Below are 25,606 nucleotides of genomic sequence, written 5' to 3'. Positions count from 1 at the left end.
TGTTTCATATCAAGTAATTGTTGCTTCTTCCAGTGGCTTTTTAGCCACCAAACATGGGTGTCTTTTGGGAACTTGTCGCTGTGAGTCCACCAAGGATAGTGCCATTAAAAGTGGTTGCTCTTTAAAGAGACATCGCTGCACTCCCAGCTGAGATAGTATCATGAAAAGCATTTGTTTTTTTACTTAGACACAGCTGCATTTCCTGCTGGGATAGTGCTGCAAAAACTGGGTGTTTAAGCTGTTTAAAAACCTAATAACCAAATCACAACTGGTAAAATACAAATGCCACAATTACGTGAAAACAAATGACAACTAATGATGATTATACACACAGCCAAACAAATTAACAACACATAATCACCAACAGATACTAAATAATGGGGGCAGTTACGACCAGGCAGTGATGCAATGTTTTGTATGCATACGACCATATTGGCTGAGTCAAAACCTCTTCTTTAAATGTCAACATTGGGTGCTAGGACTTCCAGAGGTTTCACCAACATCTGCAGGGCTGCAGCTAAAAATCAGTTTCATTACTGAGCAATCAGTTTATTGATAAGTACATTAATGATTGAAAAGTCCAAGTTTTTCACTGTCTGTCGTCACATAATACAAACAAAGTAATTAAGTTGAGTTAATCGCAGCAGCAGTTCAAAGTGGAATTGTGCCAAATCTGCCTTTCAGTTTAGCGACTGAAACTTCTGGAAAAGTCTACTAAATATTCCTTATTCAGTGAAATAGTCTGGTGGTTATAATCTGTATACTCTAGTTATAAATAATAAATATAGAAAGTAGAGGCATTATTATGAAGCGTTGGCACAAACTTGTTTCAAAATGTGTTAAGTTTTCTGAGTGAGAGTGAAGGTTTGACGTAGAAATGATCATCTGTACCAGATAATCCAAAAAGTTTGCTTACTTAACTTGCTTAACTAGTTCAGTGTCGTATGAATACGACCATATTGGTAGCGTCAAATCCTCTTAAGTTAATGCCAACATTGAGCCAGTGTAGGACATGGTGTGGTGTTTATGTAGATATGTGGAGGTCGTTGTGGTGGATGGGCTTTTAGCACATTCAGCACTTCCTGTCACAGACCTGCAATTAAATTCCCTTTTCATTAACCATTACCACCAGTACTAACAATACTGTAGCTTCCATGTATTGTAGAAAAGAACATGATCCACTTGTGTTATAGTTTTACTAAATTCCAATCCCAATAGAGCTGCAAGGAGTTATAGACTCCTTGGCTCTGATTGGTTGTCTTCCTTCATGTATGGTGAATTCTAGCAAATGCCAATAAGCACTACGAGGAGGCAGAGGAACATCATTTTTTTTCACAGGTTATCTGTCTCATATATTACTGTGCTGATATAGTGACAGTTTTAGCAAATATGACAAAAAGTTTATTGGTTACCAACTGTAGGTTCCTTCCATCCATCCATCCATCCATCCATCCATTTTTATCTGCCTATCTGGGGCCTTGTCACGGAGGCAGCAGGCTGAGCATGGTACCCCAGACGTCCCTCTCCCCAGAAACTTTTTGCAGCTCCTCCTGGGTTACCCCGAGGCGTTCCCAGGCCAGATTAAATATAAAATCCCTCCTGTGTGATCTGGGTCTGCCCCCGGGCCTCCTCCTGGTTGGACATGTCTGGACAACACGGGAGGTGCCCAGGAGGATCCTGATCAGATGTACGAACCACCTCAGATGGTTCTGCCAAATTTCTATTCATGAAGCACAGAACTGAGTATGATGTGCTTCACTGAGCGTCACAGTGAAACACATTTTATTGCACTGAACAGCAATTAAATCATTTTACATGGGTTCACCATGTTAGTTTATATTGATATAATATACAAACACAATAGTGCGTATTTTATATTGATATCATTTAGGAGTACTAAGTGTAGTTAGTCACATCGCCCTACTTTAAATGCACCTTCATTTGTTTTCTTAAAATATGAGTACTATTTATTTCTCACTGCAGAGGTTACTGTATGTAAATGACTCTGTGTTTTACAAAGTTGGTTTTGAGCCCAGGGGAATTAAGCAGTGTTTACCTGAGAGAGATGTGTACAGTAATGTTTGCCAAGCCTTTTCTGCTGTGCCTTCTTTTGCGGATAAAGTTATTTTTACCCACAGTAAAAGGCTGTGTATCCAATGAGGTAATTGTTAACGCTGTAATTTCAAAACTGAATTGATCAGAAGACGTGATAAGTCATCGTCTGTCTGATTCGGCTCAGCAGGTGATGAGGATTGATGGATCCATCATTTTGTATGTTTGCTTCACAGTAATTAACCAAAACAGCTCAGCTCAGGAAAAATAGAAAAACTGGAGAAAAATAGAGACAGGTGGCTCCATCAGTTACAGTCAGGTAGGGGGTGTGAGACAGCAGTGTGGGTCAGACACCTGGCTCAAGGTTTGATAATCAATAGCTGGACACATGTTTTAGCCAACGGAGTCTTCGTCGAGCCATGACATGTTTTCTTCTTTGTATGAAGCAGTCAGAGCTGGTTCATCGTCTCATCTAACTTCCTCTTCAGGCATTGATTAAACCCCTAAACACTCACCCTAACAACTAACATTTATCACTGTTTTCTGTTGAACTTGTCAAATGACCAAACAGTTCAATGTCCTTTCTATTCATTCTGTTTCTGTGGTGGTGATGTTAAAATTCCCAGGAAGTTTTCCCCGCGTCTGGACACTGTCATTGCTCAGCCATGACGCTTGACTGCTTATGGTGCTCATGATATGCCTTGCAACATATTAAAAACATGATGAAAAGAGAAAAAGTTGAATCACACTTGAGGGTGTCTTTAACGATTACAGTCCTTTCTCAAACTACTCCAGACTTGTACAGTGTGCGTTTGGCCTCTGTATTCGAAGGGGTGACAAAAACATACCTCATGAACACTGGCATGCTGAAGGCTCTCTCTATAGGGAGCCTTGACTGTCTGGTACTTATATTAACAACACTTTTACAAAATGAACAGTGAAGTACGAGAGGCTGTGGCATCCTCTGAATTTTTCAGTGAAGTAGGGCTGAAGAGTAAAAGGACACATCCATGTGTTGGAATACTGATGTCTCCGTGATGATTGTTGTTGTTTTGTTTGTTCTCAGAAATGTCAAGGTTACAAGGCATTTTTACCGGAGCATGTATGTGCAGTGATGCGTTGTATTGTCATTGTTCTTCTGCTCTTTCAACTTTTGCACTCGATGCGCGTTTGCATGTAGATTTCCGTCATGCATTTGTCATGAAAGTACAAATGAGAAACTATTGATTTCCTGCAGAGTTTTACAGCATCTTGACATTTCTCATGAGAGACCTCGACACAGAGCGCTGCTTTGACTTGTGGGAATCTGTGTGTTTTGGACGCTGACAGTTTATATTGTGAAGCATCATTTGAAACATGACACTTTTTTGTCACTGTTGTTGTGGTGACAAACGGAGCAGCAGCAGCAGCGTTACAGGCTGCGGGTCTTTGGCTCTGGCACGGTGCCCGGTCCTGACCCTTTGACTCCAAGAATTTGGAGCATTTCTTTGATGTTGCCAGCAGCGATATCAACGCTGCTGAGCATGTGGGTGTTGTAAGGATTGGAGCACGTTCCCTCTAATTTATCTTGTCACTCCTCCATCCTCTGGGGGTGTTTATGAGCTAACAGGAGAAAAAAAAACAACCTATCTGTAAACAACAGAACAACAAGCCAGTCTTCCAGTTTCAAACTCATGTTTGGCTTCTTCTACTTGCTTGTCATGTCTTTTCTGGTTCACCTTCAATTCCAGGTGCTTAGATACGTGATGATGCTACTTATCTTCACCTGAGTGTGAATTTTGTACTAAAAGGTCTGTAGCTGCTGAGGATACCCACTTAATGTGACTGCTGAAGCCTCATTCTGTGGATGTGGATTTTATTCCTCGTCTCTTATACTGTAGTAGTATTAGATGGGGTCTCTTCACAGAATATTAAAGCAACTCTGTTTATGTACATATGGGCATGTGAGCATTGTTTTAAGACAGACACAATGTGAAGCTGACATTTACAGCTGAAAGATGAGCACATTCTGGTGCACCAGGTTTCTAGCCAAGCATTGTTTAGCTGTAGTTGGAGTGAAAAGTTTAGAATCACCTGTTAAGCTCCTTTCCCACTGAACAAGAAACCTACCAACACTCACTAACATCTGGCCTTTGTCTTAAGGGTTACAGTTGGCATTAATTGGGTATTTATCTGCTCCAGCTCCAATCACTCCTATCGGCAGGAAACATGACACGTGGGTGGACATGCTGATTTTGGCCCCTTTTCTGGCACAACTGTTGGTACCTTCTGCAATTCTTTGTCATCTCAGGGACAAATCCCGTCCATCTCCATCCAAACAGCACTCTAACATCGTTCCAAATTAGCGTGCGCCACGTTTAAAAGAAACTGATTTAGTAAGATATGAAAAGAACTGACAACTAAACATTTTCACTGGCCTCCATGCTGCTTTCATCTGTTTACTAACCTATTTTCTGCTGCATTTGTGATTTCAAATGTGACACACCAGTAAAACAAAACAGAAAGGCATACTTGTTTACTGGCATAAAGGAGGGGAAGGAGACTGTCACCTATTCTGAGCGGGTTTTCCCGTGTTTAAAAACGTGCATACCTGCGCTAATTTTGGTGGAAAATGGTGTTAAATTGATGTTTTTTTCTTCAGTGTATATTTACGTGACCAGTCCAGTTGCCATAAGAAAATGTTGGCATTGTACGTGTCTGCAAACCACATATAAGTTACATTTACACGTTTCATGCGTATCATATCAGTGTCATTAAAGTGGCATAATATATGTGTTGACTTTGTCATCAGGAGGCAGAGGGGAGGGTGGATGACGTGACTCATCTAGGAGAGATTCAGACCACTGTTAGAGACCAACAGACAACAAAACCAGCTGTGATATAGCAAGTCATCACTGTGTTTCCAGCAGCTTTTAGGCATCAAACGTGGGTGTTTTGTCGCCACACATTGCTGTTTCCAGCAGCTATTTCGGCACATAAAGTTGATTTTAGTCCTCTTTTAGTCTCCTGCTGGGGTCGTGCCCCCAAACCAGTTTTGCTAAAACATGATCTTTTCCTAACCATAACCAAGTGGCTCTTTGTGCCTAACCCTGACCACATGGTAACCACAGCATTGCTAAAATTGACTACATAATAACGTGCAAATCTAACTTATCCATGGTTTGCAGAAACGTACAATCCCAACATTTTTTCTGGCAATTTGAAACAGTTTTGGCCCCAAAAGAAGAACAATTCAGTTATTCAAACTTCCATTTAGTCAATGTCCTCACAGTGTTGCTTGACAGGGGAGACTACTGTTGAAACTTTAATTGTAAATGTGTTTTCCATTCCAGAAAAGCATCACTGACCCTCACTGAACCAAAATGATGCACCTGGGTTCTAAATAATGAGATTGTACATTTTCTCTGGGCCCTCTGCAGTCTGCTCTGTGGTTAGACTGAATAGTTTTAAACTGCGATCTGTCAGTCCATAGTGTGTTCAGTTGATATTCCCCTTTAAAAAAAAACACCAAAAATTAGAAAACAATAAGACAGGTAGATTTTGTGATACTGTCTACTGACATTTACTTTTCTCTTTTCTTTCGGTGGTAGGTCGCCTTTGCTGGTGCTTTGTTGTAATTTGCTCCATACAATAAAGCAATCCATTGTCCCACTCTGGGCTTTCTCTTTTTAAATATTATCATCTCTCACACTTGCTGCCAATCAGGGCTTTTGATGTGTCACACACTAATAATTACCATGCTTGAACAGCGACAAATAGGTTCCCTGTGAAGGTTTTTTAAATTAAATTAAATTACATTTTTAGCAAGAGTTTGCCTCTTAATTAAGAAATGGGTGCGCATGACATACTGATACAGTCAATTAAGAATTCATTCATAACTTTTTGTATAGGCCCAGTTGAATATTGCAATAATATGTGGTTATCACAAAATCCCACGGCACACCTAGACTGGCATCACGGCACACCATTTGAGAACCACTGGGCTACAGTATGTTAACACATTTACTGCCTTGTTGTTGTTCAGAACTTGATCTTCATGGTAGGTGATATAACAGCAGACTGAAACACTTGCAGGCGTATATGCTGCTCTGTCAGGTCTGGAAGAATTTCATCCCTGGTACCTCCATTATAGGTGAAGAACAATCATGTTTTCAGAATTTTGGCATCAACTTGGTACCAAAATATTGCTTTTTGTGACATCCTTAAATCCAGTAGTGCCAACTCTAGACACTGGCTCCCAACCAGGGGTTCAAGGTCCCCATGGGTCTTTGTGGGAGTTTCAGGGGGTCAAGGTGTTAATTCACTGTAGAAAGAGCCCAGTGTGACCAAGAGACAGAGTCAAAATTCTGATCACAGGTTTCAGTTCCTCCACAGTTATCTCCTTGTAGTCGACAACTATAGAATTCTGGTGCTAATCATATCTAACAACTATAATCTTTTCAGATGGAGGTCCCTGCAGCAACATCTTCCTTGACTTAATGTGTGTTTAGTGGTTCTTGACACAAAACAGGTGGAGAGCCACTACTCTAGACTAACCTTCTGTTTCTATCGTGAAGAGCTTTGCTAAAGCACCACGTTGCTTGTTAATTTCAGGTTGTTATAAGGATCATTGTGCACTTGACACAGAAACAGGAACCTATTCCGACTTAAATCTGCACTCTTTTTGATGCTTAGCTCTCAGTTTCTTTAATCGATGACTGGTGATTTCCTCTGTTCTAATTGAACTGTTGCTCAGAGGGATTTTTGTCTCTTTCTGCTCTTTCAGTTGTCAGTCTGGTTTGAACCTTTGTACAGCGTTTTGTTCTCAGTGCACAAAACAAACTCTTTATTTGAAATAATACCAATTTGTAAAGAAGCTAAAAGCACCAAAGACCATTCAGAAATATAGAGTGGTCCTCTCATCCATCTGACTGGACCCAATCAGGCGTTTCTGGCGGGAGATTTCAAACTTTATGAATAGTAGCTATTAACTAATCTCATATGAGCACCTCATTTCAAGATAAGTATGATGGTTAATTTTGAATATGATGAAGCAGTTCTGTTAAATTGGCTCCATATTCACAGTATTCAATGTGTCATTCAGAGTATGAGCTTTAACAAAGACAACATTCAGTTACTGTCGCACACGGTTGCTATTATGAAGTTGTAATAAGGAGTAAAAGGAGCAAAGATAAAAATGGAGGAGACTATTTAACATTGTGTGACTTGTTGAAATGTCTGCCTCGCAGTTACACGCCGGACGTGATGAATAAAGAGTCGTCAAAGAAGCTCCTTCAAGCCATGCGAGCACAATCACAGTATTACAGCTAATGAAATTTAGATCAAGTGTGAGCGGAGAGCCTTTAGTCAATGTGGCTTAGTGCCGCACAGCCCTGGGCACCGATCACACTGAATGCAGGCCAGGGTTAACAATCATCCGTGAATGCTAAGCTGCTCAAAGTGTTCCTTCAGATGTTAAGTATTAGCCTCTGGTCTTTTTCCTTTCTCCCCTGCTCTTTTCCACGCTAACCCCTGATGCATACTGTGGCCCATTAATACCAAAAGGCTAATGTCCATCTGGTGCTAAATAGTCATCTTTTGACCGAGCCCCATAAGGAATAGCATGATGTCAACGCTTTCTTTCTGGGAACAGTATTTGTAACTGGCTGTGCTCTTTACACACAAAGAACTGTTGGCCCTTGCCTCGTGCACAACAGATTTGTTTTGTAGCTCTCGGCAAACGAAAAAAATCTCTGCTGAGCCTAATGTGACTCAACATGGCAAGTTCAATGTGGTAATGCTCAGCTCTCCCAAAGGCTACGCAAACATGCAATTATCGCATTGTAGTTCACGTTCAGTCTAAACTGTGAAGTTACACAGGGCGTCAAACACTCAGAAGCCCAACTTGAAGTTTTTTAACGACTCAAACAGCAAGAACGGAGCAGTTTGAAAACACTGCGGCTGGGTTTTCAAAGGTTACATAATGAAACTGACACGTTGCAGGGGTGAACTGATGGAGACATTTTCAGGCACGTTTGCAGGAGATTTAAAACACCATTCACGCTCTTTTAATCATGAAACAAGCTTCACTAGAGCGTTTTAGGTGATTCATTCAGGCTTTTATGAACCTGAAAATACTATCAAAACACTGAAGGGTTGTTAGTGAGCAGCCATATCCATAAAATAAATATAGTCACCCGTAAAATCAAACCTTTCTAAGCTTTGATTTAATCTGACAAGTTGACTGAACTCATTCTCATTTAGTGGAACTGTGTGGGAGAGGGAATCCTTAGAGACCTGAGGCTTCCACAATATGTACATTAACTCACTTTTACCCTTCAGTCTGCTGCTTCTTACTACTCCACAGTATATAGAGACACAACCCACTACATGACTATAAACTGTGGGAGGTTTGACATTTGTTAGCAGCAGCCAAGCCAAGGGTTTTATGCGCTTTTCTTAAAGGGACAGTTCACCCCCCTATCAAAAATACATATTTATCCTCTTACCTGTAATAGTGCTGAAACTATTGACTGTTTGATAGTCTAATAATCTATCAGCTATTGAAATGATTAATCGTCTATTTACAAAAGCACTGGAATTGTATTTTAGATGATTTTATGATTTCATGTGAATTTAGTTAAATGTAGTTCAGTAGATAGAAAATAGTTCCTACATGAAACTGCTCACAGCAAGATCTGTGGATTCTCTTGAGTAACCGGGTCATGATTTCTGGAAAGAGACATTGCTGTTGAGTTTCTCAGATGTATTTTTTGGTGCGTTGAACACCACAAGCCGAGGGGCCACCTAGTTCCATTATATTGGAGAGAAGACAGACATCTCTACGGCCGATATCTCCAACACTCTGCAACTCACACCAAAAAAATCTAGACTGATAACTCCCACAAGTAAGAGTGAAATATGTATTTTTGATTTGGAGGTAAAAAAGTCACTGTAAGAGTGCACTGACCGTGCAGTGCTACACAGAAACTTTCTTTTTCTGATTGAGACAAACCAGCCTGTATTTTGTTAGACGTTTTCCATAAATCACTGATTTGAAGTCAAGACACATCTACTGGTTATAAGATTGCAGCAAAGTGCCGGCGAGACAGCCGAGATGATCCTGCGATGAACCCTGACCCAGCCGAGAGAGAGGTCCTGTCTTGGAGTGGGAGACGCAGTGGATCTGAGAAATAATAAACAAACAGGAGCAGAGGGAGCGAGAGGGAGTGACACAGTGACCCATTCATTAGTGAAGCTGACCCTGCAGGGACAAAGAAGCTGTTCATTAAATAGATACTCGAGGCCCAGTCAGAGATCAGCCTCTCACCCCGACACTGAGGGAATCACACTCCACATATATTGTTCAAAGCAAAGGTCCTCACTGTGGGGCCCGGGGACTCCCAGGAGACCTGTCGAGGGACCCAGGGGGGCCCCAAGTAAAACAAAGAATAGCTAATTTTATTTAAGGGCCTGCAGAACTCCCCTCTTCTTTCTGGTGACTTTTTTTTTTTATCTTCATTGGCACTTTTTCAGCCTGGTTTCACTGCATGTGGAAGTAAATAAGCACTTTTAAAAGAAAGAAAAGCTCCTTTATTATGATCGTAGAAAAGTTAGCTTATTAAAAAAGAATAACTAGAAGTATGAGCAGGAATATAATGTCCATATGATCAAAAACATAGTGTATTGTGGCTTACCAGTTGGGTTCTACAATGAGAGGACCATATTTACACTTTATTCAAACCTTGAATGAATAAATAAATTTATTTCAAGCAAAACAAAAACAAACAAAACATCAACAGACACGCTCGAAAAGGAGTAGGAAGAAGTGTGCACTTATATAATCCTACCCCCTTCTCACAATTCATGTCTCATTTAAAAAGGAAACTGTCAACGACTATCCCAAACTAATTTACAACCATTACTATGGATAAATAAACAACAGTCTTAGGTATTGAATATACAAACCCAATCTCAACCAAACCCAGATAAATAAATAAACCAACCCATCAGCAGTCTTTGTCCCTGCAAGGACAAAACCTTAATTTAAGACTGGGGAAACCAATTGAGGGAGACCCTCATTTTCAGTGATGCTGAGCATGAATAAAAACATGCAAAACAATCAATACGCAAACCTGAGATAAGTTAAAATGAAGACGAAGAAATACTTTATTAATCCTAGAGGGGAAATTCAATTCAATCAACACGTACATTATGGAGACATGTCATAGCAAGAGGGCTGCCTTGGAGAGGTTCAGTGCCTTCCTCCAGGGCCCTGGAGGCCAACTGGCACCTCTCCAGCTACCAATCCACGCTCCTTGATTGGTCCATACTGGGACTTGAACCAGTGACCATCTAGTTCCCCAGCCAAGTCCCTATGGACTGAGCCGTAAAATCATACAAAACAACAAACAATAATTGCAATGTCTAATAGCCAAAAGTTAAAATACAGGATAAAACTCAATACTGGTCCCACCTCACAGCCAAATGTGGTAGTAATGTTGGCAGTGTTGGGGGGCTGTATGGATCAGCAATTAAGAACCATTGCATCCTTTTATCACAGTTAATAAAACCATTTGAAGGTTCCCTCATGAATCATTAACAGGTAATCTCATCCTTCACCCCTTCTGCTATCTGCGTGCCACCATTTTGCAACAGCACCGTCGCTGCATCCTGGGCTTAGGGCTGCCCAAGATGATTGTGATTGGTTAAGAGAAATACAAACAACCCAGAGTGTTTTTCTCCCTAAACCAGAATAACAGGAGCTTCCAGACCTTTTCCTAGTACTGCCTATACTGGAATTTCTAACTTCTCTACAATATCTTGAAAAATATCGATATCTGACACCATTTTCAATACCACAAAGAAAACTTAACAATGACAATGATGACTTCTCTTGATTAGCAGAGAACAGCAGAATGACTGTATGACATTTACAATAAGAGAAAGGTCAGTACTGCCGAACATGAGTACTGAAGTCATTTCAAATATTCAGAATCTATATGCAAATTAAATCATTTTGACATCACTGGCACTCACACAGCATTGTGGTAATAGGTCTGACCTCACAAGACCAGTTTAAAACATACTGTTCTCATGTACTTAGCACTCTTCATTCCTAAATTATTTTTCCTCCTGCTTTATACTGTATGCTGTGCTGTATGTCAACACATTCTTTCCATCCTCAGAACAGGTCATCAGGCTAACCCCTTTATCTCCTCAGCACTGGCCTCTATCCCCTTAATATTTCCCCTGCCCTGCTCATCTCTTCCTTTGCTAGGCTGACAGTAGATACAGTACACACACAAGCTCGCTGACAGAGGTCGCTGCTCCAGACATGCATGAACTCTTAATTTGCTCATTGAAGCAGATATTGTGATAAATTAGGTATTTGGTTGAGTGCAAACTTTTAGCAACTATCTGATACACTGTGTTTAGTGTTGCTGGTGCTGACTTACAAGTGTGTAGTTAAATGCTGAGTCACATTATTCTACCAATGACAATGATTTCTCAATTACAGATAGATAACACAAACTCAAAGGATTACAGCTGTGGTACTCTACAGCAATCGCAAGTCACAGTCAGTACATTTACATGCACAGTTAAGTCGAGCGACGGTTACAGCTTGACTAGGCCATTTAATTGGACTACAGTCCTTGTCCCAGTATACAAGCACAGGAGAGGGATCGATTTATGCCCCAAAGTATGTCTGATTTTACTACGATAGATGGTGATATGCCCCCTTTCAGCTTGTTAGTATTGGACCTTTTTCCGGTTGACCTATTACGTCACAGTCCAAACAATCAACAAACAAGTTAGCTACAGTTAGCTAGCGGCAAACTGGTACCATGGTGGACAACTTCACAGCTCTGTACATTTGGTCGGTCCAAAAATGCACAGCTCTTGGTGTAGATTTTGCCCTGTTGTCACCAGCTTCTTCTGCTGTTACACATTTAATGCTATTAGACTTCTGGGTCAAAGCCCAGGATGGAAACTGTGGAAGGATGCGCAGAGCACCTTGGCCAGTTTGGGTTCGATTGACTGTTTACATACAGCAGTATTTCAACTCCCTATTGCATGATCTGGGTGTGTTAGTCCGACTTTGAGAAATTTGATTTAGTACGATATCAGTCAGACAAACATGTTTACAGGTATTTTAGGTCTGGTAAGTCTGGTTTTAGTCGGACTAACACATAATATGAAAGTACTGAGCGTCACACAGATGATGTGGACATACAGTATGTTTTAATGCTATCGGAGCATTAAATGGCAGTTATTTTTGGTTATAAACCAAATAGTTATGGGTCAGTAGAGGCCTGCTACACCTACTGATAGGTTCAGAAGGTCATTATCAGCCCAGTCCATGGCCGTTAGCTGTTAGCCAGGTTTCACTTTCCATAGGTGTAGGTGCCAAAACGACTTGGTAAGTAGGGCTGGGCGGTATGGCCTAAAATCAATATCATGGTATTATTTTGGGCTGATGCAGTGACGGTATGATATTGCGGTATCGTCTTCTCTCTATTTTTTTTACACCTTAAATAAAACAATTTAAAAAGCCATACAAGTCTAGGATGGAAGTATCGTCAGAAGTAAAACGGTTGCTAATCCATCTATTATTGTGTATAAAACATTATACAGTATGTATAAACGTTAAAGGGAAGAGGGAGGGCCGGCGGCCCAAACCCAGGCCCCCTTCTCCCGTGGGCCTGGGTTTGAGGCGGTTGGCCAGGCCACCTCCATCACGTAGCCAGGGAGGTGCATGAGGCAGGCCGGCCCTGTAAGCAGACTTTTGTGCACACAGGAGAAAGTCCCATGGCAAAGGCCTTTGTGGCTGAAAGTTTCATTTCATGGCCTGATAATGGGCTTCTCAACCTAATATTAGTGTGTGTGTAGGCCCCTACTAACCCGTATCTATCACTGTCATCACCACTGATAAAAGCCATTTAATACCCTGATCACAGCCACGGCACGGTGGTGCAGTAGTTAGTGTTGTGACCTCACAGCAAGGGTTGGTGTGGGGGGGCTCTTCTGTGTGGAGTTTGCATGTTCTTCCCGTGTCAGCGTGGGTTTTCTCTGGGTACTCCGGCTTCCTCCCACAGTCCAAAGACATGCAGGTTAATTGGTGACTCTAAATTGTCCGTAGGTGTGAATGTGAGTGTGAATGGTTGTCTGTCTCTATGTGTCAGCCCTGTGATAGTCTGGTGACCTGTCCAGGGTGTACCCCGCCTCTAACCCAATGTCAGCTGGGATAGGCTCCAGCCCCCTGCGACCCCCAACAGGATAAGCGGTTACACAAAATGGATGAATGAATGAATCACAGCCAAATCAGCTGGTTTTAAGTGCTGAATAAACAGAGGATTTTGTTGTTGTTGTTGTTGTTGTTGTGAAATAACAGTGGGGGGAAAGGATTGAAGAATGAAGTACGACATGTTTTTAATTGGATCCATATGGTTCTTGAAGCATGGTAAATGAAGCATAGAGCAGGGTACATCATGGACATGTCGCCAGTTAAAAAGGAATGCTCTCTGAAAGATTACATTTACATAAATACTATTGTGTGATTTGTTTGTCTCTCTACAAAGCATTTATTTGGCTGAGTTGTGTTTGCTTACCTGCATCGCATTTGATTAAGTTTTGCACAGCACTGACGCAAACATGAAATCTGACAAGAATGTAAAGTCTCCCGAGGTTATCAGTTAATTCACCATCAGCTAAAATAATGAAGAGACACAGAAAGGATTTTTCTTTGTTGCCGAATGATAAAACTACATTTCCATTTAGATTGCACAGGTCTGAGCTTTATTCATGCAGTCTACGCAAGAATGTTCACATGCCTGCAAATGCGTAGTCTCATAAACTCTGGTTTATGTCATTTGTCTTCTAAATTTGATTTGACCACAAATTAACACATAAATGCAAACACTAAACGTACTGACCTAATCGTGGAACTAGATCATCATCATCAAAATCAGTTTAATGACTTTCATTACACTTTCCATATCAAAGGGTTTTAATTTAAGATATTTATTTTTAAGAGACCTGATGTACAGTAGAGTGACAGTAATTGGTATTTCTGTGAATACTTAATGCCAAACATGTGATAAATGGCGGTGAAACACAGTTTGTTCTCAGAATGTCAAATGGTGCTGTCAGAGTGTATGCAATATTGAGAAGTTAGCTGTAGGCTACCAGCGCTGCGCATTGATTTACATTCGCAGAAGAAAGACCAAGTTTCCATGTGTGGCAAAACACGGAAACGGCTGCAAAGATCCAACAAAACAAAACGTGTCATACGGGATATTAGGAACACAGTAAGATACACCAAACTTTTACTGAGCATTTTAAGAGCAGGCTGGCTGAATATGGCCACGCTTTGTGATCTTTATTCGTTGAGAAGCTGTTATATTTCACCCTGAGCTGGAGGAGTGTTGAGTGTGAGAGCTGTGCCAGAAAATAGTCTTGGAAAAGATAACTTCTATCTGGGATGGATTAGATTTGGGTGGTTTTTATTTTGGTACCGGGGAACCTGTCTTGATTCTGCTGCATTTTAGATTGTGGATCAGCGTTTTCTCCACTGCATTTTCTTCCTCTGCCTCAAAACTCAATATCAGCTCTCGAGATAACATTCACCGCCTTTATCAGTTTGTATTGTGAAGGCAAAACTTCCAAGTTGCCTTTTTCTATTATTGGATTAAAAAAAAAATAAGCGTCACATAGATTTTATAGACTCAGACAAACACCTGAGAGGATTTGTGTGGAGAATACTAATGTCTTTTACCCTATGAATCTTATCCTTGATACCAGAGCGTCTTAAACCTCGTAAATATACAGTAGCATGATGTGATCTGCAGCTATAGATGCCCAGCAAATCTAGAAATCACTTGATCGGATATTGATTGAGCGTGAGGTCTAAAGCAACCATTTAGAATTTGCCTTGAGGCCCCTGTGAGTGCAGCGTCATGTTGACTGAAGATAGATCCTGTCAGCTGTATCAGCAGCTGAGATCAGAGAAAAGGCAACAAGCAGCCTCATCAGAGGCAATCACTGCCGGAAATGTGCTCCTGATTTTCTGCCAGCCCTGATTTTTAACTCTGCATGGACGTGGGTCAACACGAGCTGCCCTCACACTGACATCCCGTAGCCCAGAAAGGGTCCAATCAGCCCCGGGCCACATGCTAATAGAATCAATTACCTAAGAGTTTAATGTGAGGTGAAAAGTGAAGCTGCCCAATTAGTTTGATTTCTTCTCCCTGGTAGTATCAATAGCCTTTGGATAACACCGTGAAAGCCCAGGCACCCTGCTTTAATTAGTGTTTTTCAACTTGCTCGGACGACCAGCTGAGTTGGGACGACTGGGTTAAGACAGTTTTATGGTGTCAGCTAAGTTTTCTTTATGGAGAAACACAAAATTAGTCCCTGCACTCTCTTTTTGATTCCATATACACTTAAATATAATGAAATAGTGTGTGTATATCTGAGAGTGTGGAAGCTGTTTCTATGCACGGTGTTATATTTATAGCACATAGCAAAGTTTCTTATCCAGGAGAGCAGATATATGTTTTTGTGCTGTCTTGTTTTTCATAGCGGAGAGGTGCACCTAAAGGAGTAATAAATAAACACAAAAACAAACAGAAGCCCGAGGTTGTTAATGTTGTTTATGAATATAGCAATGAATAAGGACGATGCCAAGAACAAGCGACCAGTATCACAAAACATTCAGCTGTTGAAGGATAAAGCTGGAGTTATTCCACATTTCTGTTATTGTTATCAAATCCAAAGGAAAGACCAAGAACTAAGAATGTGTTTTTTAAATTCTGAATAGTTTCTGAGTTTCCTACCCTGTCTGAGAGAAATGAACTGGTTTCCAATGAAGATGTAATTAAGGGGGTCACAAAATATAGTTTCAACACATTCTTGCTCCCAACTCATCAAATACCAACACTTGGTCAGTGGCTCTACGCACCAAACTATGAAGCTCTAGGTACCCCTCTACTATCACTTTTGGATGCTCAGGGATGGCATGTTAATATCACTCGTTACATGCATTGTGTCTTTTCAAAATAAACTTCCATGTTCACAGGAAATGTACAGTTTCAATGCATACAGTCTTGTTTCAAGTAGATTTCCAGTGTTGGTTTTCTTTATTTTAGGTTTACTTCTTGAGGTGTAGGCAACAAAATATGCGGTTAGCTTTGGAAAGAATGATTTGGGTTAAAATAAGTATGTCTTACTAACAAAATGTCACGTATGTCATACAGTATGTACATCCCATGACATACCCAGGGTGTCTACAGGTCCTTTAAAGGTCCTTAAAGGGTGTTAAAATGTCTTAAATTCAATGTTACAACAAAAAGGCCTTAAAAGTTATTAAATAGTCTTAAATTTGAATTTGTGATGACTACAAACATTTTATCTAATTTCATTTGTCCATTTTTAAATTCTTTTTTGTGAAAATGAGTGAAGCCATTCTGTGTAACAGTCCACATTTCTAATGTTACAAGTCTTAAAAAAAGACTATAATACTGTCATTTTACTTCATACTTGCACTCACCTGTTGGCAAAATGTAATAATCTGATAACCATTTTCCTAGATAACACTTACCTTTGCACAAGACCGCATTTATACTACTTGCCTGAGATGCCTAAATAAGTAAAACATGATTTGTCCAAAAATCTGTCCTAAATTTGGTTAAACAGTGTCTTCAACGGGTGTTTAAAAGCATTAAATGTAACTGTCTGCTACCTGTAGACACCCTGATACTGAGCTATGTTTAGATATGCCTAGATAAACTCACAGTTGAATTTTGGATTCACATGCGACCTGAACAGCCGTCTCCTGGGTGAAAGTCCTGTGTTTGTTTGACCCATCCACCTCCTCCCTATCCTGCAGACTTAATCACTTTTTATACTACAACAGTTGCGATAATGACATAGCCCTGTGCATTGTATGCAGACGCTAACTGAAGCTGAGAGCCAAGTTGGGAATGAGTCAAGTGTGTGCCAGACGATGTGTAAATAGTGCATTTGTTGGGGACTATTTTCAGTAGTGGATTAATACACATTTGGTGCAAGTTTACAGCAGCAGGACGATGTGTGGGGGTTTATATACAATAAACTATTGCGCTCATGTTCTTCACAGTAGAGAAACATGTCATCCAGTGCAACCGTGTGGCTCCTTGATGTGTTTTTAATTTAATTTTGGACAACAAAGGAGCTCTATGACACAGAGGAATAAGCTACAATAGGCTTTAAATACACACACGAAACAATACTTGTTAGTGGGATCAATTCATTGTTGGTTTGTTCTTTTCACAGCTTTTGTTGACTCCTAAACAAACAAAAGAAAAGCCTCAGCCTCATCCTTTAAAGGCTGCAAAAAGTGCCTAAACGCCCTGTTGTTGAACCAAGTATTTCTGTGTTTTGTAATCAAAACAAATGTATTTTGATGTATGATAATGTATGCTTATAGGACAATATGACTACCTCTACAAACCCCCAGTCCTGTTCCAGCACTGTTTGCTGGATCTCTGCTGCAATTAGTAAAAGAGGATAAAGGCAGGCTTTGCCAGAGACTTGTGTACAGACAAATAAGTTTTATTGATGTTTGTGGCAGTTCCTGCTGGTTGCCAATAGTTTGATAAATGCCACAGATTACTCACAGCCCCTGTAAATTGGCTTTCAGACACTTCCCTTTGATCACCAATAATCTCCACTGTTGCACGTTGTATTTGCATTGCCTCATCATCCCTCCCCCACCGCCGTAGCACTCAGACTGTTTTAACCATGCACCGAGAATTGACCCAAGTGTAGCGCAAAACAAGGTGACACTTTATTTTTATTGAATATGACATATTTTTTGCACTCACACATGCTCTGCTGTTGGCTGCCAACAGCTTTTCAACACATTTTACATCAAGGTCCACATTAGAGCAGTCTGTGAATTTACTGTGTCATCCTTGAATATGCGTTATATGCTTTCCCTCAGTTGACAAGCTCAAGTAAACTGTCTCTGTCTTTCTGTGGCATTAGAGGGCTTGAAGTGTTTGACTAATTGATGTTCGCCTAATATGGATTACTGTTGCAAAGGCACACAAGAGTTTCAAATGGCATCATTGAGTGTAACTAATGTACATAGAGGATGTTTGTTAATTCGACATTTCAAATCAATTCACAGCCCGAACAGCAGGGCCTATTTTTAAATGATCCAAAAGCAAACAGTGCACCTTGATGCAATCTCTCACTTGTCCGCATCATTATTCAATTGTCCAACTAAATTAAGAACTAATATCTTCCCTTTTTCATGAGCAGTATCTTGATATTGTTGCAATTTCCTCGTGAGATTTCTGAACGCACACCAGGCTGTCCTTCTTGGAGTTAAATCTGCAGCTTGAAGGTTTATTGTTTTGTATGTTTCATGTTGTAATTTAAGCCTGTACATTTGTTTCACAGGTCCATGGGGAAGATGCATGGGCAGCGACTGTGGCCCAGGTGGCAGCCAAAGCCGGGCAGTCTGGTGTGCCCATGTGGACGGCTGGACAACGCTTCACACCAACTGTGACCAGGGCCAGCGTCCTTCCAACCAGAGAAACTGTTTCCGTGTGTGCGACTGGCACAAGGACCTTTATGACTGGAAACTGGGTGCCTGGAATGAGTGTGTGCCAGTTTCAGCAAGGACCTTTGGGGCCCCTCGGCCGTTCACATGCAGTGGAGGCGAAGAGGGCATTCAGACCCGGGAGGTGGGCTGCATACTCAAATCAGACGGCTCTCCAGCAGAGGATGCCATCTGTGAGTACTTTGAGCCCAAGCCTCGCCTGGAGCAGGCATGTTTGATCCCGTGCCCTCAGGAGTGTGTGGTTTCTGAGTATTCGCCATGGACATCCTGCTCCAAAACGTGTGGAACAGGCCTCAGGAACAGGGTCCGCAGCGTCCTGGTTCCTCCACTTTTTGGAGGTGCAGTTTGTCCAAATCTAACTGAGTTCCAGTCTTGTAAACCAGGGCCTTGCACAGGTCTGGAGGGCATGTACAGTCTCAGGGTTGGACCGTGGAGCCCCTGCGCACTCCCACAGACTCGGGCAGCACGCCAAGTCAAGCGCAGGAAAGGTAAAGGTCAGGGGCTCAGGGAGAGAGCCGGAGTCAAAGATCCAGAGACCAGGGAGCTTATCCAGAAGAAACGAACCAGGAATCGCCTTAACCGGCAAGAGAGTCCATTCTGGGACATTCAGGTGGGCTACCAGACTCGGGACGTGACCTGCATACACAGGAATGGGAGCACTGTGGGACGCAAGTGAGTGGCAACATTTTTATGTTAATGTGACAGTAAAGTTAATATGTTTTTCCCCTCAGCACTATTATGTGCCCCTTCAATTTTCTTGCATGGGCAATGATGAAAGATACATCAAATTTATAGCTCAGTGTGACACTTCAGCTTTTGATTTTTGTCTCATTTTGAAATAAGGCAATTATCTAGCATTTTACAGGCCTTTAGTGGAGGTAATGTATTCACTGAACCTATATATCTGTCTAATTTCATGTTTTCTTTTAGGTTATTGCCACTATTTCTATCCACCTGTTTATTTTTCTCCTCACACTTCCATGTACCTTTGACGTTTAGGTGTGCTGATCCTAAGTCAGTACATTTCTAACATAATGCCAAATTTGTCCTCCTGAAAGGTTTTCTTCTCCCTGTCAGGAGGTGACACATATCAGAGGATGTTTATCGTCTGTGTGTTTGTCACTGCCGTGCTGTCAGAGCAATGAGGCACAACTTAGCACAGTGTATTTGATGTCAACTTCCGAGGATGGAAATGGCAAAGTAACTCATGACACGAGATCAATCTTAGCTGTGACTTTCTTTGGCACTTTTGGAAATAAGGCAGTTTTCAGAGTTTTGTGCTCTGGAGTCGAATGGATGTGTGATAATGTGTGCTGGAAGAAAAGTGAACGCATCAAGACTGTCACCGGTAAAATGTTTTACTCGCTAAGCTGTGAAGTCAAATCGCTACAGTAAATCTTCTGAAATAAATAATAATGGGAAGTTTAGTTTTCTGGGGTTACAACTTCTGTAACAGTTCACTCAAATCACAAACTTAAAAAGGCTTTGAGTTTTTTTTTCTCATACCAAGCCCTGCAGAAAACATCAGTTAAATGTGTCGAGGTTTTGAGATGGAAGTTCTCAAAATCAGAACTATCTGGATGGCTTGATAATGCCAGAGGTTAATGGGAACAAAATAGTTTTGTGCTTTAAAGGTCCAGTGTGTAGGATTCAGGGGGATATAATGGCAGAAATGGAACATAATATAATAGGTATGTTTTTTCAGTGTATAATCACCTGAAAATAAAAACAATTGTTGTGGTTTTGTTACCTTAGAATGAGCTGTTTATATCTACATAGGGAGCAGGTCCTTGTCTACAGAGATTGCCATGTTGCACTGCCAGAACCAAACACTGGCTCTAGAAAGGGCTAGTCAGGTTTTTGGGTTTTCACATTGGCCACTGTAGTCAGCAGCCCCTCGGTGACGAGCAGCATCGGAAAAATACCGACCTTTTAAATGTGAATCTGCTTCATTCAGTGTTTTTACCGGTTTGAATCACCAGGGTTCTCGTTTATAAAACAATGTGTAGAAGAAAATATTGGAAAATTTCTAAAATCAGGCGTCCACCTCACCATCTGCATTGCAAATTTCCCATTTCCAAAATGTTCGTAAGCATGGGTCAACGTTTCTCCCATTAAGTCTGTTTTTATAAATCACAACTTCTGCGTGGTAAATGGCATACACCTCTTTCAGGCCTTATTTTGTGCGTACCCGATGTTTATAAATGGGACCCCTGGTCTATTTGTTTTGGAGAGGAAGGGACCTCTGTGGATGATTCAGCTACTGGTAGCTCCAGGAATTCTAACTAGGACAAGTTTGAGCTGGTTGCAATCCGCAATCTTCACAGCTAGATACCACTGAATCCCCCTAAATCTGACACACTGAACCTGTCAGAGTCAGGTTTGTGGGGTAAAGCTGTAAAGATATCAGGGATGTTAAAAAATGGTAAATGGACTGCACTAGTGTAGAGTTTTTCTAGTTTTCAGACCACTCAGAGCACTTTTACTTTACATGTCACATTCACCCATTCACACACTGGTGGTTGAGGCTACCATACATGGAGCCACCTGTTACTCCTGCTACTCAGTAACCATTCACCCGCACTCGCACATCAATGGAACAGCCATTGGGAGCAATTTGGGGTTCAGTATCTTGCCCAATGATACTTCAATATGCAGGCTCGAAGAGCCAGGGATCGAACCGTCGATCTTCTGATTGGAGGACGTCCTGCTCTGTCTCTGAGCCACAGCCGCTCCTAACAACTTCCTAACAAATAATTTCCCAGACATTCAAATAGAAGTTTAAACTTAGACTTGTCATCTCAGAAGAGAGTTTAAGTAGAGGCACACTTTAATAGATAAGGTTAAACATGATATTATATGACATTATAGTATTACAAGAGCCATTTTGTATTGTTGTATTGTTGTATCGCACATATCCTACAAAACAGCTCACAAAATAAAAGTTAACAAATAATGTGTATTCAAGATAATATTCTTAGAAAAATAAATCTTAAGCAAACATGCCTGATAATTATAATTACATTTTTATTGGATGAATGCAATTACATTAAATGACAATAATTTTAATAAGTTCAACTGACTAGTATTTCTGGTGCAGGCTAGCGAGGGTCGCAACATCTATTTAAGTAGTCCACTAATCTCTCGAATCTCGATGAGAAAAACAAGCTTGAAAGAAGCAGTCAGAGCAGAATAAAAGATAGAACAACTCAGTCATTTTGAACAGTATTATGTAAAAGATCATTACCTGAATAGGTCATTATATTAGGCCTTCAGTGAGCACTTCTATCCAAAATTCATGCTCCTGCTATATTAACTTCCACCAGTTATACTGTTGGTAAACTCATGTGGGATCTAACCTCTCACCCTTACATTATTATTGCTACGAGCTACAAAGTCACCGCTCCGACTGGAAATAAGAAACATCAAATGACTCTCAATTCCTTCTCATTTCTCAGCAGAAGTCTCTGCCTAAAACGTACATCAAACATTTTACTTCCAATAAATGACTGCAGCAGCACAGACCGCCACATCTGATAGGAAGGCACCATCAGCGTAAACCTTTACAGTAGGTCTTCAAAAACAAGAGTCAGACAAGGACTGAATAATTACCGATATCACTCATTAACCACGTCACCTATCTGTGAAGGAGGGGAAAGTTATGCTTTGTCAAGGAAGTGTTTTAAATCTGGGTGTTAAAACCACTTCCCCACTGGTTGGAGACACACTCTGCCCAGATTTAGAAAAGATTTACATGCATCCATCTCTCAAAAACACATCCATAATCATCCTCCTCCTAGGTATAATTACACTCGTGAGCATGAAAGTAGCCACGCACGGTTTCTTTTTTCTGCTTTCTGTTGTAATTGCAGCTGAAGTGACACTGAAATGATGCTGAAATTAGTCGGTTTTCCGGCTGTTTGATTGAAGCGACAGGACAAAAGCTGCTCCAGCAATTTTAACTCATGTGGTCGTGCCAGAAGACATAACATGCTGTTTACTGTTTATCTGATTTGTGTGGGTGGTAGAGCAGTGATCTGTGCAGAGTATGAGGCCCATCAATGCAAGTCATTCATGTGTTTGTGTCAGTCTATAGATAGTTAAATACCTAGCTGAACTGCCATTATTCTGGCTCAGGGTTAGGCAACCTGCAGCACAGCTCCACATGTGGCTCTTTATCCCCTCTACAGTGACTGTTATTTTTCAACATTTTTATTTTCATACATCATAGTTCTAGGCTTAAAGTGATTTTACATTCTCCAATGGTAAAAATGTGTAGGCTACACACCAGTTAAAATATGTTTTAACATTTCTTCAACTAAACTGTGCGTCATACGTGTACGACCTGGCGCCTTTTCCTCTAAATTTTGCCAAACCTCAGTGGCAGTGGCTCATCTTGAGTCTCCCGCGCTAGGCTAACTTTGGATTCCAAATCCAAAAAGGAAAATTAGAATTTAATCGTGTGTGGAAAGATTTTTTTGCTGTCATCGCCAACGCTGCGAAGTTAGTAGCAAAGAATCATGACTAGCCCACTGCAGAGGAGCCACCTTGTGGTAAAAGATATTAATGACTGCTCATTTGGAGCCATTAGAAATTTAGATACCTTCATTAAAAGGCTAAAATATGCTTTGCAGCTCCATACAGACCTTTTTTCCCCATTTTTTTTAGCCAAAACTGTCTCTTTTAATAGTAAAGGTTGCCGACCCCTGTTCTAGCTTAACTACTAAAGAGGGGGCTGAGCCAGAAGGCAAGACTCTCCATTTACTGGTCCATGTACATCCCAACCCTCACCTGTGGTCCTGAGATTTTATTAGTGACCAAAAGAATGAGAATGCAGGTACAAGCAGTCAATAAATGAGTTTCCTCCGAAAGGTAGTAGGGCTCAGCCTCAGAGATAGGGTGAGGAGCTCAGACATCTTGAGATAGCTCGGAGTAGAGCCGTTGCTCCTTCACATCGAAAGGGGTCAGTTGATGTGATTCAGGCATCTGATCAGGATCCTCCTGAGTACCTCCTGTTAGTGGTTTTCTTGGCACGTCCAAGTGGTAGGAGGCTCCGGAGCAGACCCAGAACATGCCTGAGGAATTATATATATCATCTGGCCTTGGAACGCCTCAGAAGCCCCGAGGAGGAGCTGGAAAGTGTTGCTGGGGAGAGGGACGTTTGTAATACCTTGCTCAGCCTGCTGCCCCCATGAAACAGCCCAGGATAAGTGTATGAGAAATGGATGGATGGGTAGTCAAGAAAAAAAAAATCAAAACTTGGCATCCGAGTATCGATAAAACATTTCCATGCAAAATATTGCAATACTAACTTGTGTTTATATTTCTACTCCGACCCCCTCAGAGAAAGTGGCCAATATGACCGTCAGGATCAGAGGACCATCACTCTGTCATGATGTGAATGTTAAGGGATTAAATACTGTACAGTTTATATTAGCACATTAACGTACAGTGTCTTAATGTGGAACTAAATGTAGTTAAGGAAGACAGCTGCTCCCAGGGCTAACATAACATTAGCTATTCTGTCTGACTCAACAGCGAAGGCAACAACCAATCGTTCTTTTATGTTGCACGGATAAAATCAGTGCTCACTAGGGAAACGTCAGTGTTTTCCAAGAAGAGAAAAATGTGTCTTGTAGACTCTGATGTCTCGTCAAAGAAGCCAGATCACAAGGATTGACACCCTCAGATAAACAAGAGTTCAGATTATTTATGCTAACACTGACCGTAGACTCGCGGATGTAAGCTAGCTTTGTAGGTTGGTACAACTTGTATTTTAGATAGGAGAAGCTGACATCATTCAGCATCACCAAACAAGGTAAAGTTACTGACATATTATTGTATACATGTTTGCAGATACCTGCCATGGGCAGCAGGGTAGCCGCGGGGTTATGTCACTGTCAGGCTAACAGGTAGCTCGGTGTCTTCAGCTGCCTTCAATCTTTGCCTTTGGTTTCTTTTTGTCTTATTTGTGCAAGTTTAGTGGCCACAAAAACCGTGTGATCCTTTTAGGAATTCGCCGTCATTGTTCAGACAAGCTGACAAATCTCTAGCTGCTGTCCACTTTTCACACCGTTGTTATGTTGATGGCTATTAAAAAAAAATCAAGTGGTAGTCAGTGAATTCAGCTTCTTGTCACAGTATTTATTTCTGTTATCCTTAAAACCTGCTGATGTCTGTGTTAGATAACTGGAACGTAATCAGCGATTCTTCTAAAGAGCTATTTCTGTGGCTCTATCATCTCTGTTTCTGTTCCTCGACTGACAGTAACTGAAAATGTCATCGCTGTTCCCTAGAAACTTGGATTTGGGGCTTTCACAAGGTCCTCTGATCTCAAAGAAAGAATCACTGACAATGTCAGTAGAGCAAGTCATATCTGTCACATGCCACTGTACTCTAAGATTTGATCAATTATGTACTAAATCTGTTCATTAATGCTTTGTTGGCGCAGAGCTCACAGTAGTGACTGGGATCAAATATTTCAAAGGAACCGTGAAAACAACTCACATGCCCTTAGGAGCATAAATATTAATCCTTGACTTGTTTATTTCTTGTCCTGAAATATTCATAGTTGTTTTTGCCACTTTCGTAAAAAGTGGAACAAACTTCCCAGTGAAGCAGTGACCCAGTCGTATCCTAGCCAGACGCTCGCTGAACATCTTGCTCACTTCATTTCCAATTTTGTTTGATGAACATCTGTCATTGGGCCTTTACTTTCTCCATAGTCCTCGCCTCGTCCCAAACATGCCGCTTCCTTATAACTCAGTCTTCCGCTTGTTAATCAAGCTTGACCTTTACAGTTTCTCTGCTGTGCTGCTTAGGGGGTGTATGAAATTACGTCACTGCATTTAATAATGAGGGTCCCACATGGTGATATAATTTTGCTTCTCCTCTCCTTCTTTCCTTTAAATTGTAAAAAAAGACCCTTTCTAATCACTTGACCCACATAGAATTATGTTTTTA

General features: G+C 41.0%; 1 protein-coding gene across 1 annotated transcript in view; it reads left to right on the top strand.

The window, feature by feature from the left end:
- LOC126391922 (thrombospondin type-1 domain-containing protein 7A) overlaps positions 1-25,606 on the top strand; it is a 293,064-nt gene that overhangs the window by 124,117 nt on the left and 143,341 nt on the right. Inside the window, exon 3 of the mRNA XM_050046936.1 lies at positions 18,481-19,315. Coding sequence (XP_049902893.1) covers positions 18,498-19,315 — 818 coding nt within the window. The 5' untranslated portion in view covers positions 18,481-18,497. The remainder of the gene's footprint in view (positions 1-18,480; positions 19,316-25,606) is intronic.

Source organism: Epinephelus moara, chromosome 6 (genome assembly GCF_006386435.1).
Source record: "Epinephelus moara isolate mb chromosome 6, YSFRI_EMoa_1.0, whole genome shotgun sequence".
Taxonomy (NCBI): Eukaryota; Metazoa; Chordata; class Actinopteri; order Perciformes; family Serranidae; genus Epinephelus; species Epinephelus moara.
The sequence above is the reverse complement of the archived record's forward strand: the minus strand, read 5'-3'. Positions and strand labels throughout refer to the sequence as shown.